The sequence below is a fragment of the Macaca nemestrina genome, chromosome 7 (genome assembly GCF_043159975.1).
Source record: "Macaca nemestrina isolate mMacNem1 chromosome 7, mMacNem.hap1, whole genome shotgun sequence".
NCBI classification, from domain to species: Eukaryota; Metazoa; Chordata; class Mammalia; order Primates; family Cercopithecidae; genus Macaca; species Macaca nemestrina.
In genome coordinates this window covers 52992904-53010377 of record NC_092131.1, presented here as the reverse complement: position 1 = coordinate 53010377, position 17474 = coordinate 52992904, and the positions used below count along the sequence as shown (strand labels likewise).

The window sequence follows — 17474 nt, the reverse complement described above, 5'->3', positions numbered from 1 at the left end:
GTACCGCCAGGGGCCTGCGGGAGGCGCACGCGGCGCGGCCTGAGGGGAGGGGGAGAGCGGGCGGAGGCGGTGCGCTCGGCGCTTCCTGTTCCGGCGCCAGGAGGAGCCGCGCGCTGCTGGTGCTGTTGCCGCCGCTGCTTTCCCTGCCGTCAGTCAGGCTGCGCCCGCTTCTTCAGGGCCCAGTCCCTCGGACCCATCGCCGCTTCTAGACCCTACTGCGGTCTCGGATATTGCCGGGTGAGGCTGCTTCGGTACTAGTGGGAGTCGTGAAGGGGAATCGGGGGGCTGGGGTTGCGGAGCCCGCGGGCGCGGCCAAGCGGGAAGCGGGCGCGGTAACTGAGGTGCATCGAGTCACGTCCAGTGCTCGGGCCGTGGTCGCCTGCCTGGGACCGGGGCTAAGCGTTTCTCTCGGTCGCCTTCCTCCACGCTGCGGGCTGCCTGGGGATCGCCCCCCAGGGAGAAGGTGTAGGAGGCCGCTGACGTCGCTCCCGACGGGTTTCTGGGCGCCTGACGTCAGGCCTGGCTGCGGGGCGGGGCGGGCGCGGGCCGGCCCCTCCCCCACCCTTTCCCGGCGGGCGCGACCCGCTCGGAGGCCGGTTCGCTCCGGTTGATCCCGGACTCCCTTTGTTCGTGCGACCCTAAAAGGCTGCCGGCCTCGCGCCTTTTGGCCCCGATTTCCCCTCTACCCCCACCCCATTGCACCCATTCATTAATTTCTAATAAAAAGGGAAAAGCCTGAAAAGATTATTACAGGAATCTCGGGCGCTTGTTAATCCGCAGTGTGACAACGCTCTGGTTATGACTCACTAGAGGAATTGCCCACGGATACGTTAGATGAATACCCAGGGCAAACCACGAGAAGGGCAGAATTTAGGGATCTCCTTTTTAGGACTGAAGAGCGCATACCTACGATAGCTTATATATAGGGGGACCGTTTTCCTCTTTACCTTGAAAAGCAAGAGTACAGCTTTTAATAGGTAAAGATTGCAGTGTTAAAGCATGAAGCCGGACTCGCTCGACCGAAAAAATTTTTTTTAGTTTTACTGCTAGAGAAATACACACCTAGGGGTTGTAAAGGTCTGTTTTGAAAAGGAACCCTCATTACAGGCAAAGGTAGCCTTCAGAAACATTTTGTAAGTTCTTTGTTCACTGGTGTTCTTTGAGGGAAGAATAGAAATTTTTCATGCTGGCATCTCTGAGCCCACAATGCAAAGCGAGTTTGCTTCAGAAACTTGGAGTGAATTGCAAATATTGGAATGTTCTTTTCCTCTCTCCAGGAGGAATGGGTAATATCCATCCCCAGTCTCTTAGCTGAAACTTTTGAAGCTAATGTGTTTTGAATTCAAAAATACTTGGATTTTATCTTCATCTTTTTAGAAAGACGACATGTTAGACGAGAGATAACACCCCCAGCAGAATGGGGCACCGCATCATCCAACATTAATATTTGCAGCAATAGATGTGAGCATTCATTCTAAGTGGGGGCGAATAGAAACTATAAATAGCTTCAGGTCACATTTTGCCACCATGTAAGATTTGTGCCAAACTTGGGAAAGTTTATTTTGTCGGAAGTCTCTGGATTGAGAAGGGCAGATAAAGATTTATGGACCTAAAAGTAGGCATCGTAAAAGCTAATATTTGTTGAGGTTTTGCTATATTCCAGGCAGTGACTAAGAGATTTGTTTATTATATAAGTCTTAGAGCAAATCTATGATGTGGATACGATTCTGGTCTCCCTTTGCCTCGAGTTTGGAGAGTTGGACTTGTCAACTCTGGCCAGTCCAACCAGTGAAGAGCTGCAGTTGTAGCTGGATGGTCATACTTTAGCGTTTACTCTTTTACCTATAAGCTAGATGTCCACATACAAGGGAAAGAGAATTTGGTACCTGTTTTCCACCCAAGCACTATTTTAGGCACTTGATTGGACAGAGTCCAATTTAGTTCATCGCAGCATTACTGGTCTGGTTGTTTTTTGTTTTTTGTTTTTTGTTTTTTGTTTTTAACTGCGTGCTTTTTACAAACAGTATGGCCTGTTCTTTATAGTTCAGGTTCATTCAGATGAGCCGACTCTTAATGAAATAATTCAAACCCTCGTCTAAGGTCTCTCTGCTAAGACTTTCCCCTTCCCTTGCTATATTCTAACCCATCTGAACTGCTTATACCTCCTCACAGATTCTCCCAATTTTTACACCAACTGCTCTTCTTTCCCTAGGACCCATGTCACCACCCTCTACTCCCAGCTCTTTCCTTATGGTCCTTATGGACTGCAAAAGACAGCACATCTCAGGAATCTCCATGTAATACTAAAATTTCTCTAAAGCCCAACACATTGTTTGGCACATATGTTCCAATAAATATATAACTAAATGCCAAGAAATATTGCAGGTTGCATATCCCTTATCCCAAATGCTTGGAACCAGAAGTGTTTCAGATTTTGGATTTTTTTTTTATATTACACCAGTTGAGCATCCGAAATCCAGAATGCTCTAATGAGCATTTTCTTTGAGCGGCATGTTGGCACTCAAAAAGTTTCAGATTTTTGAGCATTTCAAAACCCCCGTTTTTGAGTTGCCCAAATGTAAAAAATGGAACATAATCAGATAAATGAGCCAATGCTGAAAACTAGCATGTATTCTAATTTATAACTTTTTATTTTTGGAGACAGTCACTCACTGCAAGTTCCGCCTCCTGGGTTCAAGCGATTCTCCTGCCTCAGCCTACCGAAGTAGCTGGGATTACAGGTGTCTGCCACCGTGCCCAGCTAATTTTTTGTATTTTTGGTTGAGATGGGGTTTCACCATGTTGGCAAGGCTGGTCTTGAACTCCTGATCTCATGTGATCCACCCCCCTGGGCCTCCCAAAGTGCCGGGATTACAGGCTTGAGACACTGTGCCCAGCCATTAATTTATATTTTCAGTATGATACATATCATCCCCTGCATACTAAACAAATCAACCCCAAAATTTTGATTTTATTTAATTTCGCCTAATAAATATCTAACATGTATATAGCACTTTATAGATTAAGTGTGTTACTATTTTCTGTGCAGTGGGCAGGAGCTATAACTTCTACAGATGGAAAATGGTCTCTTATTGAGAAGTTTATTTTTGTCAAAAGATACCGTCAAAAAGGATTGATGTCTGGGTTTCATCACTGTGTAGTCCCATACTGTTTATTACTCCGTCACAATTTGAAGGCTCTGTGAAATATCCATGAACTCCACTAGTAATTCATGGAGTTCAACTCTCTTAACCACCCTCCTCCCTGACCCATGATTGAATTGTCATTTTTACCCTAACAGCCATGAGAGTTTCCAAAATGTTATGTTTTACTTTTCTAGTGTATGTCAAAAGAAATTTTGTACTGTTTTAAAATTACTATTCTTGCTGCTCAGAGAATAAAAATTATTATTTTTCAGACGATGGGTGGATCGGACAATGCTATAAAATGGTGGTAAAGTTTTGGAAATAATCGCTTTAGATTATTCCAAAAAGAAAAAAAAATGAAAGCCTTTCTTAAGTATACATTTTTTTTATGAGTTCAAGGTTACATTGGCCTCATCTTAATAATCAGCAGTGAATCCGATATTTTGGAATAGCTTTATATTTTTATTTATTTTTCTTTTTGAGACAGAGTCTCACTATATTGCCCAGGCTGGTCTTTAACTACTGGCCTCAAGCGGTCTTCCCACCTCAGCCTCCTGAGAAGCTGGGATTACAGGTGCACACGACTAAGCGCGGCTTAGAATAGCTTTTTAGAAAACCTAAACTTTTTACGTTCTGCAACTTTCCTCATATTGAAACGTTCATGTCCAACTCTGTTTTTCACCTTTTCTAATGAAAGTATTCTCCAAAGAGCAAATTGGAATGCTTCCAATTACAGTTGTTCCCCCTTATCCTAGGGGGACACATTGCAAGACTCCCCAATGAATCCCTGAAACTGAAGTCTATACACTGCGGAAGCCTAAGTGTACCGTGTTTTTTATATCTAATAACCAAGATGGGCTGATAGCGTATACAGCATGGATACACTGGACAAAGGGATGATTCACGTCCTAGGCAGGAGGGTGCAAACTTTCATTTTGCTACTCAGAACATGCTCTTGCCCCATTTACTTAAGAATTGGCCAGATGCAGTGGTTCATGCCTGTAATCCCAGCACTTTGGGAGACCGAGGCAGGCGGATTACTTGAAGCCAGGAGTTCAAGACCAGCTGGCCAACATGATGAAACCCCATCTCTACCAAAAATTAAAAATTAGCTGGGCGTGGTGTCATGTGCCTGTAATCCCAGCTACTCGGGAGACTCAGGTAGGAGAATCACTTAAACCTGGGAGACTGAGGTTGCAGTGAGTCGAGATCACATCACTGCACTTTAGCCTGGATGGCAGAACGAGACTCCATCCCAAAAACAAAACTTAATTGTTTATTTCTGGAATTTTCCATTTAATACGTTCGGACCTCAGGTAACTAAAACCATGGATGAGGGGGGATTACCCTAACATGAACGCTGATTATTCTAGTAATGGAGAACTGGTTACTTTACTAAGACTGTGCCATAGAACAGAACTTGTTATTAATTCCTATGCTTAGGGCTTTGTTTTTTAATCACGAGATTCTAGCACCTCCCCTATCTTCCAAACTTGGATTTTGAACTTTAAAATTTTGAAGTAGTATTGTGAATCAGTTGAATATTATTAACTTGTAGAATAATTTATGTAATTCTGTGACTAGGTAACTGTGTAATTCTGAAAACCTGAACAGTCAAGACCATTTGGTTCACTTTGATTCTCAACTCCAGAATTAATATGAACTTTGATACAGAATCATTTTCTATTTCAGAAAGGCTAATCCTGTTTAAAAAGCATGTTAGTCTTACAACTTACCATATATTTTCTACACTGTTAGTCGTAAAAATTTTATTGTGTGATATGATTGATGTTAAACCTTAACATGGAAATGGGTTGTATGTGTTTTTTGATATTCTGAATAAAAAGGATATAGCAGTTGGGATAGGCTTGGGTTCTTGTCCTTCATGTTCTTGTCCTTTCATTCCTCATGGTAACCAAATCATAATTAGAAATAAGATGCTAAGGGGCCAGGCGCAGTGGCTCACACCTGTAATCCCAACACTTTGGGAGGCCGAGGCGGGCAGATCACCTGAGGTCAGGAGTTCAAGATCAGCTTGACCAACATGGGAAAACCCTGTCTCTACAAAAAATACAAAAAATCAGCCGGGCGTGGTGGCGCATGCCTGTAATCCCAGCTACTCGGGAGGCTGAGGCAGGAGAATCACTTGGACCCAGGAGGCAGAGGTTGCGGGGAGCCAAGATCGCACCATTGCACTCCAGCCTGGGCAACAAGAACGAAACTCTGTCTAGAAAAAAAAAATAGTAAGATGCTAGGAATATAAGAATACAAAGGTGACTCTATATTAATACTGTATTGATAGGTCAAAGGAGAAAAACCATGAGATCCATTCATTAGAGACTGAAAAGTCTTTTGAGGGAATTTAGTGTCTTCTTGCTTTCTTTATTAACTAACAAAATAGGAATAAATAAATAATAGCATAGGCATAAATTAAAAACTTAATGTAATTTTTTAAAATCTCAAACTAATGGCCGGGCGCGGTGGCTCAAGCCTGTAATCCCAGCACTTTGGGAGGCCGAGATGGGCGGATCACGAGGTCAGGAGATCGAGACCATCCTGGCTAATATGGTGAAACCCCGTCTCTACTAAAAATACAAAAAACTAGCCGGGCGAGGTGGTGGGCGCCTGTAGTCCCAGCTACTCGGGAGGCTGAGGCAGGAGAATGGCGTAAACCCGGGAGGCGGAGCTTGCAGTGAGCTGAGATCCGGCCACTGCACTCCAGCCTGGGCGACAAAGCGAGACTCCGTCTCAAAAAAAAAAAAAAAAAAAAAAAAAAAAAAATCTCAAACTAAAAATGGGAATCATACTTAAACATTAGAAGCAGTCCCAGGAGAGTTGGAACAAGACTGCTGTGCCCACTATCACTACTTAACATTTCATTATTTTAAGTCCTAGCAGGTGCAAAAGAGAAAATATGCATAATTATTAGAGAAGGAAAATTATTTTTTGCAAATGGCATATTTTTTAAATCTGGAAATCCCAGAGAATCAAGTGAGAAACTTTGAAGAATAATTCAGTAATGTTGCTTCCTACCCTAGGTTAATTAATATAAAGAAGAGTTAAATTCCTATGGCATATTTCTGGTCATAAAAACATCACTAAACTTTTAAATAAAACCCAAAACACTTCTAGTGTTAAACATTTAAATGGACTGGGCACAGTGGCTCACACCTGTAATCCCAGCACTTTGGGAGGCCAAGGTGGGCGGATCGCAAGGTCAAGAGATCGAGACCATCCTGGTCAACATGGTGAAACCCCGTCTCTACTAAAAGTACAAAAATTAGCTGGGCGTAGTGGCACGCACCTGTAGTTCCAGCTACTCAGGAGGCTGAGGCACGAGAATCGCCTAAACCGAGGAGGCAGAGGTTGCAGTGAGCCGAGATCACACCACTGCGCTCCAGCCTGGCGACAGAGCGAGACTCCATCTCAAAAAAAAAAAAAGATTTCTGCTAAAAATTTTTAAAATTAGCTGGTTGTGGTGGTGCATGCCTGTGGTCCCAGCTATTCAAAGGCTAAGGTGGGAGGATCACTTGAGCGTGGGAGGTCGAGGTTGCAGTGAACTGTAATCACACCACTGCACTCCAGCTTGGGTGACAGAGCAAGACCCTGTCTCAAAAAAAAAATTGAAATGAATGTGAGCTGTGTATACATTTGAGAAAGATTAATAAAAAGATAATTATTTGCCTCCCTATTCCAGTTCAGGGTCTCAATGGCTGGAGCCTTTCCTGGCAATTCAGAGCCCAAGATGGGAACCAGCCCTGAACTGGATGCCATCCCAGCGCAGGGTGCTCTCGCCCACACCCCCACCCATGGAGACTGGGCCATGTAGACACATCCATTCATGTGCATCTTTGGGATATGGGAGGCAATTGGAGTACTTGGAGAAGACCCATAAAGATGGGAGAATGAGCTAGCTTCACACAGACAGTGACCTCAGCTGAGACTTTTTTTTTCTTCTCCTCATCAACATTATAACAAAACAAAGTTGAATGAAACGTCTTTTGAGGACCTGCTGTAGACTAAAATTTAAAAAGCTGTCCCATATTTGAACGATCAATTAGAAAGTACAGTGGAAGAAAAGAGCCTATTTGCAACCACAGGAAAACGTTTAACAGAAATCCCTTAAAAGAAATGTATATACGAGATCTGATCAAGAAAATGATCTACATGAAAAGGACGGGAACTAAACAGTCCTCTGTGTCTGCATTTGCGGGTAGAAAATATTCAGGGAGCCGGGTGAGGTGGTTCTCGCCTGTAATCCGAGCACTTTGGGAGGCCGAGGTGGGCGGATCACTTGAGGCCAGGAGTTGAAGAGTAACCTGGCCAACGTGGTGAAACGCTATCTCTTAAACATAAGAAAAATTAACCGGGTATGGTGGCGCTTGCCTATAATCTCAGTTACTCAGGAGGCTGAGGCAGGAGAATCTCTTGAACCAAGGAGATGGAGGTTGCAGTGAGCTGAGATCATGCTGTTGCACTCCAACTTGAGCAACAGAGTGAGACCCTGTCTCAAAAAAAAAAAGAAAAAATACTTGGGGGAAACACAATAAAAAATATAAGTTAATATAATATAGTACTCACACTTTTAAGTGTTATAAATAATATAGAGATGATTTATACAGGAGGATGTGCATGGGTTATATGCAAATACCACACCATTTTATATCAGGTACTTGAGCATCCTGGGATTTGAGTATCTGCGGGGGTCCTAGAACCAATCTCCCTCAGGTACTGAGGGACTACTATACCTTGTTCTTGAATGAGATGATTCGACATTTTAAGTAGATGTTCCCCAGATTCATCTGTAAATTTAATACATTTCCAACCAGAATGCTAACAGATTTTTTTTTTTTTTTTTTTTTTTTTGAGACGGAGTCTCACGCTGTTGCCCAGGCTGGAGTGCAGTGGCGCGATCTCGGCTCACTGCAAGCTCCGCCTCCTGGGTTCACGCCATTCTCCTGCCTCAGCCTCCTGAGTAGCTAGGACTACAGGCGCCCGCCACCGCGCCTGGCTAATTTTTTGTATTTTTAGTAGAGACGGGGTTTCACTGTGGTCTCAATCTCCTGACCTTGTGATCCGCCCGCCTCGGCCTCCCAAAGTGCTGGGATTACAGGCTTGAGCCACCGCGCCTGGCCAGCAGATTTTTTTTTAATGAAATGGAAAAAATAGGTAGGAAAATCTGGGGGGGAAAAAAGACAGTAGGGTGACTCACATTAATGTTTATTTAAAATATATTATAAAGCTTTTGTAATTAAAATGGGATGGTACAGTTGCAGACCAGTAGAAAAGAATAAAGTCAGCCTGGCGCAGTGGCTCACGCCTGTAATCCCAACACTTTGGGAGTCCAAGGCAGGCAGATCACTTGAGCTCTGGAGTTCAAGACCAGCCTGGCAACATGGTGAAACCCTGTCTCTACAAAACACTAGCTGGGCAGGATCGATTGAGCCCAGAAGGTAGAGTCTGCAATGAGCTTATGATGCTCTGGCCAGGGAACAAAGCAAGACTCTGTCTCAAAAAGAAAAGAAGAAAGTCCACAATATCAGTTGGAAATGAAGGAGGCTGTGTAGCCTGCTTGTTAAGGGCCTAAGCTCTGGAGTCATACTGGGTTTGAACTGCTTCTCTCCTTGTCATTAGCTCTGGGACCTTAAACAAGTTAACTTGCCAAGCTTCCTCTTCTCCAGCTGTTTGGGGGTGAAAATAAAATTTGTATCATAAGGTTCTGGAGCTACCAAGTGAGATGGTACACAGTGCACCACCATGTACCATGTTCCATGGTAAATATTGGATAAATGCTAGTTATAAATGGCAGCAGTAGAGTGTAGTAAAGGTAGCTTGTCCAATTAGTTGAGAAAAGATAGATAGTTGATAATTATTGTTTGGAAGAATTCAAAGATTTTAAACAAGTTAAACCATGAAAATACTATATGAAAGCAAGGCAGAGTGGGAAAGGCCTTTGTAAATATATCATAAAATCCAGAAGCCACATATAGGAAGAGATTGATAGATTTGATGACATGAAATTTAAAACTTTTGTATTACCAGAATATGCCATTTAAGAGATCTACAGATAAAATGAATTTGGGAGAAAAATTTTTTTTTTTTTTTTGAAGACAGAAGTCTGGCTCTGTCTCCCAGGCTGGAGTGCAGTGGTGCAATCTTGGCTCACTGCAAGCTCCGCCTCCCGGGTTCATGCCGTTCTCCTGCCTCAGCCTCCCGAGTAGCTGGGACTACAGGCGCCTGCCACCATACCCAGCTAATTTTTTTTGTATTTTTAGTAGAGGCGAGGTTTCACCGTGTTAGCCAGGATAGTCTCCATCTCCTGAGCTCGTGATCCACGCCTTGGCCTCCCAAAGTGCTGGGATTACAGGCATGAGCCACTGTACCCAGCCAAAAAATGTTAATCTCATATATGAGAGCTAGTCTCCTTAGTATCTTACAAAACAGTGAGAGGAAAAGATGTGCTACTGAGTAGTAAAATGATCAAAGGCAAAGAGTACATACAGTCTTTTATTTATATAAAGTCAAAGAACCAGCAAAATTAAGTCAAAAATTGACTGCCATGTGGCATGGCAGTTGATTGGAAAAGAGCATGAGTAAACTTTCTGGAGTGAGAAATGTTCTGTATCTTGGGGTGGTTACAGGGGCGTATACAATTATCAGAGCTTGTTAATCTGAACACGTAAGATCTCTGCATTTTGTTGAGTGCTAATTATACTTCAATTTAAAAATTGGTAAAAGTACTGCAGGACATGAACAAATTTAAATTTGGGGGTACACACAGTGGCTCATGCCTGTAATCCCAATACTTTGGGAGGCTGAGGCAGGAGGGTTCCTTGAGCCCAAGAGTTTGAGACCAGGTCTGGGCAACATAGTGAGACACCTGTCTCTACAAAAAAAAATTTTTAATTTTAAGAAATTTGCGGCCGGGCACGGTGGCTCAAGCCTGTAATCCCAGCACTTTGGGAGGCCGAGGCGGGTGGATCACGAGGTCAGGAGATCGAGACCATCCTGGCTAACATGGTGAAACCCCGTCTCTACTAAAAATACAAAAAACTAGCCGGGCGTGGTGGCGGGCGCCTGTAGTCTCAGCTACTTGGGAGGCTGAGGCGGGAGAATGGCGTGAACCCGGGAGGCGGAGCTTGCAGTGAGCCGAGATCACGCCACTGCACTCCAGCCTGGGAGACACAGCGAGACTCCGTCTCAAAAAAAAAAAAAAAAAAAAGAAAGAAATTTGCTGGGCATGATGGCACACACCTGTAGTACCAGCTGTTAGGGAGACTGAGGCAAGAAGATGACTTGAGCCCAGGAGGTCAAGGTTGCAGTGAGCTGTGATCTCGCCACTGCACTCCAGCGGGGGTGACAGAATGAGACCCTGTCTCCAAAAAAAAAGACAAGGAAGTGTAAGTTAAAATAAGATGCTACTTTTTAATACCTATTGTCATTATAAACAATAAATTTAGTAATATCCAATGGTAAAAGAGGAGTTAGAGAAATGAGTGACTAAATTGGCATGGACTTTTCAAATGGATTTTAGATAAATTTATTTGTTGACTCTAAATTCCATGTCCAGTGCTTTTTCCCAGTGATAGATTCTCACAAAGATGTGTTCAGAGATGTTCACTGTGTCATACCTAAAACAACTTATACTGCTACAAAAAGAAGGTAAATTAAATTGCAAATCATTTTTGTATGATGTGCAGCCATTAAGAGGGATGAAGTTGATAGAGCTGTATGAACTATTATGGAAAACTTTCCTATGTAAAGAAAAACACATTACATAAATGATTAAGATTCTGTTTAAGTAATAATAATGTATGCATAGAAAGTTCCTTAAGGAATATTTAAGAAATGGTGAACACTGATTTTGAACTTTTTCTTCCTTCATTTCTTTTCTTCTTTTAGGAAAATGTCTGATGAATTTTCGGTAAGTTGATGAGTTTATCTGTGATAAGTTTTTCATCTCTTAAGAAAAACAACGTGGTCCTAACTGGCCTTCGTAAATCTTTTCACTTAAAAGAGATGCTTTAACCAGGTGCGATGGTGTGCATCTGTAGTCCTAGCTACTTGGGAGGATCCCTTGACCCCATGATTTCCAGGCTGCAGTGAGCCATGATCGTGCCATTGCACTACTGCCTGGGCGATAGAGTGAGACTCTGTTTATAAATAAATAAAAGAGATGCTTTTTGTGATTCTTGGCTTTGGGGGTAGGAGAGGGATTTTGATAGGTGATTTGCCTTGGTTTACTGAGATAATAGCATGTTTGGAAATGTTTCCTATATTTCTTTATGAATCCTTAAATGAAAATTTAAGATGTTACTTCTATTCTCTTTTACCCTGATAGTATTAGTAGCCAACATTTATTGGAAATTATTATATACCAGGCACTGTGTTAAGTGTACTACATGAACTATCATATTTAAGCCTCAAATTAACCCTAAAATAGTTTTTGAAACTGAAGAAGCTCTATCTCAGAGTATGTAGCTCCTTTGAGGTTAAGCCAGGATTCAAATCCATACCTTGACTGTTAGTTCTATCTTCTTAATTACTGTACTTTGTTATATTAATACAGCAGAGAAATGAAGCACAATATGATTAGTTGTATTTAGAAAACGAGCTTCTCTGAAGAACTTGCACTGTAAAGTTGATATTCAAAGTAACACCTCAAGTTTTATGTTAAATCGAGTATGTTTTAAATGACTAGCTTAGCTTTTGAAGATGTTCTTGAGGTTTATAATCCCTGGCCCTGTAGGTTACTGTTCTTTGTGGGTTTATAATGATGTTTGGTATAACTTTTCTCTTGATAAGATAGATAAGATGTTATCTGTTTTGTGTTCCAGTTGGCAGATGCACTACCTGAACACTCCCCTGCCAAAACCTCTGCTGTGAGCAATACAAAACCTGGCCAACCTCCTCAAGGCTGGCCAGGCTCCAGCCCTTGGAATAATCCGAGTGCTCCACCTTCGGTGCCATCTGGACTCCCACCAAGTGCAACGCCCTCCACTGTGCCTTTTGGACCAGCACCAACAGGAATGTATCCCTCCGTGCCTCCCACCGGACCACCTCCAGGACCCCCAGCACCCTTTCCTCCTTCTGGACCATCATGCCCCCCACCCGGTGGTCCTTACCCAGCCCCAACAGTGCCAGGCCCTGGCCCCACAGGGCCATATCCTACACCAAATATGCCCTTTCCAGAGCTACCCAGACCATATGGTGCACCCACAGATCCAGCTGCAGCTGGTCCTTTAGGTCCATGGGGATCCATGTCTTCTGGACCTTGGGCGCCAGGAATGGGAGGGCAGTATCCTACCCCTAATATGCCATATCCATCTCCAGGGCCATATCCCGCTCCTCCTCCTCCCCAAGCCCCTGGGGCAGCACCACCTGTTCCATGGGGCACCGTTCCACCAGGAGCCTGGGGACCACCAGCACCATATCCTGCCCCTACAGGATCGTATCCCACACCAGGACTCTATCCTACTCCCAGTAATCCTTTCCAAGTGCCTTCAGGACCTTCTGGTGCTCCACCGATGCCTGGTGGCCCCCATGTGAGTGTTCAATTTGTTATTTAAAGTGTACTAATTGTACATAGCACAACTGAAAGATTGTTTCTCCCCAGTTTTGGATGGAAGATTAAGAAGGCTTTTAAGTTTTTAAAAGAGGGTGTGTGTATATTAAATGAGTAAATTTCAAACCTTCAGGTAAAGCATTTAAAAGGATGAAAGCAGTATTTTAAGTATCCCTTGTGCTAAAAAGAAAAATTTTCCAAAGATCCCCAAAGACTTTGTAATGTAGTAAGCAGTGTCCCTCAATAGCATCCTTTAGTTAAACTCTGAGATTCACTGGGCTTTTTGTTTTATTATTATTATTTCTCAGTATCGTTTCATAGCATCACACCAAAGTATAGTTCAGTAAAAGCAGTCTCTACCTGTCTAGCTTGATAGAGGTAGATTTTTAGAGAATCCAAGCCAGTGAGTAGGTAATGTTGCCCATCTTTCAAGCAATTCTCGAGCTCGGGATTGTACCCCTATTCTTTATTGTCAGTTACATGTAATGCTTTATGCTTTACTGTCAGACAAGCCAGAGTGGGGTTAACATCTTAGTTGAGGAGCCTGCCTTGGTCATATAACCGAATGGAAAAGTACCCCATTTCCCCTGTGAGGTAAGCCAAGGGAGTATCCAAACGCAGAAGATTCTCCTTAGGAAAAAAAAGTCTGTTAACTGGTTTGTTTTTTTTTGTTGTTTTTTTTTTTTTTTTGAGACAGTCTTGCTCTGTCATCCAGGCAGCAGTGCAGTGGTGCGGTCTCTTGGTTCGCTGCAATATCTACCTCCCAGGTTCAAGCAGTTCTCTTGAGTAGCTGGGATTACAGGCGTGCGCCACCACACTGGCTCATTTTTTAATTTTTAGTAGAGATGGAGTTTCACCATGTTGGCCAGGCTGGTCTTGAACTCCTGAGCTCAAGTGATCCGCCCACTTCAGCCTCCCAAAGTGCTGGGATTACTGAGCCCACCGTGCACGACCAGAAAAAAAAAAATCTGTTAACTCTTAATACACAAATAACTAGTCAGATCTCTGATTAGATTAGTCAAACATCCACTCCAGCTATAAAGGAAAAGAAATCTTTAAAGTACCCCCAAAACTTCCTCCTTGCATTAGTGTAATTTCTTGCTATATATATTATCTAAAAATATTTGTTTTGCAAAGTGTACGCCAGAGTAAGTGATGTGACTTGCTGTTTGGATTTATTAAGCAATAAATTTACTTTAAGCCACAGTAAGGAGTTAATAAACTCCATTTGCAAAATCTAGAAGTTGACTTTTTCTTTTTTCTATTGCAGTCTTACCATTAAGTTAACAATGGACGAAGAGATGACGCTTTGCTTTTTGAAGTACATATATATGCACATGAATGCATATATAAAAATTGCTGGTTTCACTATTAGAGGGCATTCATGAAAGAACAACTCTTGCACCTCTCAGAGAAGATAACTGCCTCTTGTACTTGGATGTGTAGTACATCATATGTATACAATCAGATAAAAGCATAGAAGTAAATCATTCAGATGTGATTTTTATTTGGTTTTCATGGAAAGTTAAAGTGATAAAGTATATTGAATAGCTCTTTGACAGAATTTGTTTAAATTATGAAACTACACACTTAAAAATCTAAGATGTGGATTATTGTTAGAATCTGCAACTTCATTGGTAAATTATTTCAAGTATTTTTCTATAATCACTTTCCCCTTCTAAATAAATAAACTTTGAGAATAACCCGTCATAATCCAAACAAATAATGCCTCAGCATTTTGAGCTACTCTGTCGGACAAATAAACCTGTTCCTCTTGAGGTTATATTTTGGATATACATTTTTAAACTGTCAGTAATTATTGTCAGATGTGGAGTTCAATAGCCAGCCAGTGTTCATTTTTATCCTTGAGCTTTCAGTAAAAACTTCCTGGTTTTATTTTTAGTCATTGGGTCATACAGCACTAAAGTCTGCTATTTATGGAAACTAACTTTTTTGTTTTTAATCCAGGACAACATGTATGTAAATTAAATTTTTAGATAATTGATTATCTCTTTGTACTACTTGAGATTTGATTATGAGATGTGCATATTGCTTTGTGAAGAGCTTGAGGAAGGAACTAATTCTCTCCTTTGTTTTGAACCTCAAACTAGATAAACCCTAGGCATTGCTTAATTGCAACAGGTAATTTTCATTCCCACAAAAACCTGAGGCAGCTCTTCTGCCCAGAGCTTTCCCTGTAGCCATCCCCCCACTTGCCCTTGGTTCTTTAGAAGGAGCACATCCCTTGATTCCTCCCTGATGTGGTAAACTGGCACACTCTAGGGGTCTAAAACATAAAACAGTTGTGTTTAGAGAACCTTAAGTCATGCAGACATGACTGTTCTCTTTGTACAAGTGTGAATCAAAATATGTATCTGTTTTTCAGAGTCTGGTTAAGCTATGTCATTGTCTACTGCATAGTTTCCTGAGTCTATTTGTAAAGTGCTTATGGCTAACAGTTCAGTTCTGTATTTGTTGACAGGTAAATAAGTGGAGTTGAGTGCCATCTTTGAAAAATTTACCCTCTAGCTCTAACACTGAAAATAATAATAAATTGTAGATCTCTGCAACTAAGTTTAAAGCAGTGTGACTGTGTTGCTTAAATATTACTGTTTATAACCACCAAAAAAGTCCTAGTAGTTTTTTGGCACCTTATGTTTAAACCAGATTCTTAGATTTAGGGTAGACCTGACCTTGTTATTTATTAGATAACATTTTGAATGTATCCATTGGATTTCTAAAATGTATTGTGAATTTCTCAGACAAACAGGATTTATGCTGGAGCTCTGTTTTGCTTAGAAATAAAATATTTAGTGGTTTATTTCTGCTCTAATTAAAATGTCAAGAATGCCAAATGCTGCCAGTTTTTTGGTTTGATAGCTACCTCCTTTTAAGAAAGCAAAATGGTTACCTTTCAGAGGAACATTCAGTGTTTAATCCTCCCTTATGTTAACTAGATGATAAATGAAAGCTTTTAGAAATGAGAAAGTAGAAACTAATTTGTTAAGATATTTTCGGACTGCGGAATGTTGTTAGCTTTTTGTTTCACTTCTCTGCAAGGACAGGTGTTAGCTATCTACAATACTATTGGACTCTGTTGTCAAAGTAGCCCCCAATCTACAAGGCAGGTAGCCTTGGCTTGAATTATCAATATCAAAATGTCAGTTAACCATGGAGGGATAAAGTAATGTGAAAAGTGAGATGACTGCAAAGATATCTCTCCTTACAGTTATTTTGGCTGTCCTACATTGGGATAAACTGACAAATTAGCAGTATTTAGTTTAACACTAGAGCAAATACAATTTGACTAGGAAGAAGAGAGAGCAGGTTTGGGAATCTATAATTATGAAGTCCATTGATTTTGGGAGAAAATCCGTTGCTAAAGGATTCGAAGGGCCATGAACACAATTTGGGATTACTACTCCCAATAAATATAATAATTTTGCTAGTGACCGATACTGCCCAGTGTGCCCTAAATCATACTGCCATTGTACTCCCTTTGTTTTCAAGGACTTTACAAGTGGTATTTTGGGGAGATTTTTTTTTTTTAATATAAGAATGGAGATAAAAGGGATAATAGATTTTGCTTTTATATTTGTTACTTTTGTAAAGCATCTTTTCTTCTATTCTTGTTGGCATTCTGGGCCAAAAAGTATTTCAGGTTGGTTCAGTGTGGAGTTAAGAAAAGCAGGAGTTTTAGTGGAGAAATGGGGAACAGCATCGAGAAAGGCTTTTCTCCTTTTTGCTTTTTTTTTTTTTTTTTTTTTTGAGAGAGTCTTGCCCTGTCACCCAGGCTGGAGTGCAATGGCATGATCTCGGCTCGCTGCAACCTCTGCCTCCTGGGTTCAAACGATTCTCCTGCCTCAGCCTCCCAGGCAGCTGGGATTACAGGCGCCTGCCACCATGCCCATTTTTGTATTTTTAGTAGAGATGGGGGTTTCACCATGTTGGCCAGGCTGGTCTCAAACTCCTGACCCTGTGATCCACCTGCCTCGGCCTCCCAAAGTGCTGAGATTACAGGCATGAGCCACCACGCGACCTTTTTTTCCTTTTTAAAATGGAATAATGTTGCTTTCAAAACAAGACATGTTAGGCTGAAATTGGTTTATGGAAAAGACTGCTTGTTAGCAAGTATATTTGGTCTTAGGCGAGGAATACAGATTATAGAATATGCTGACATTTGAGCTTCGGAGGAAGAATTTTCAAATAAATCTAATGGAAGTAGTTGAGATACGTTCAGGAATACTGTTTCTGGAGTTGGAATCTTAAGTTTTGAAATGTTGAAACCAAAAAGACAAAAATTAAAACATAGACCTTAGGTCCTCATTCACACCCAGTTCTCAAGAAGCAAGTGGAGCACTTCAAATACCTTGGCTTGTCTGTCCCATCCTGCCGCCTTCTCATCTTTTCATGCTTTTGAAGACACCATTTACAGCTCTGACTAAGCCCTATTTTGTATAAAGTAATATATTGATTATTCAGAAATAGACAGTACATTTTTTAATTACCCAAGGACTGACTGCTTTGTCCATTTTACTGTTGGTTATCTTCAGTAGAGAATAGTAATAGGGCAGAGAAGAAAAGTATGTATTTTGCCTTAGTCCCACCACCACAATGGACTATTGGGATATTTTCTAAAAAACCAGTCAATTTGCCCATGATCTATTACCTCACAAATAATTAGTGCCACCTATGGTACTCAAATGCACAGCTTTTGAAACTTTGTGTAGATGACAAAAGCTCTACTCGAGTTTTTGTTAAGA

The 17474-nt window shown here is 41.6% G+C and overlaps 1 protein-coding gene across 1 annotated transcript; it reads left to right on the top strand.

Moving 5' to 3' along the window:
* Positions 1 to 105: 105 nt before the first annotated feature.
* LOC105481784 (mitogen-activated protein kinase 1 interacting protein 1 like) lies at positions 106 to 15285 on the top strand. Its single transcript, XM_011741517.2, has 4 exons — positions 106 to 237; positions 11049 to 11070; positions 11984 to 12691; positions 13982 to 15285. Exons 2-4 carry the CDS (start codon positions 11053 to 11055, stop codon positions 13991 to 13993), a joined length of 738 nt encoding a protein of 245 aa, XP_011739819.1. The 5' UTR covers positions 106 to 237; positions 11049 to 11052; the 3' UTR covers positions 13994 to 15285.
* The last annotated feature ends 2189 nt before the right edge of the window (positions 15286 to 17474 follow it).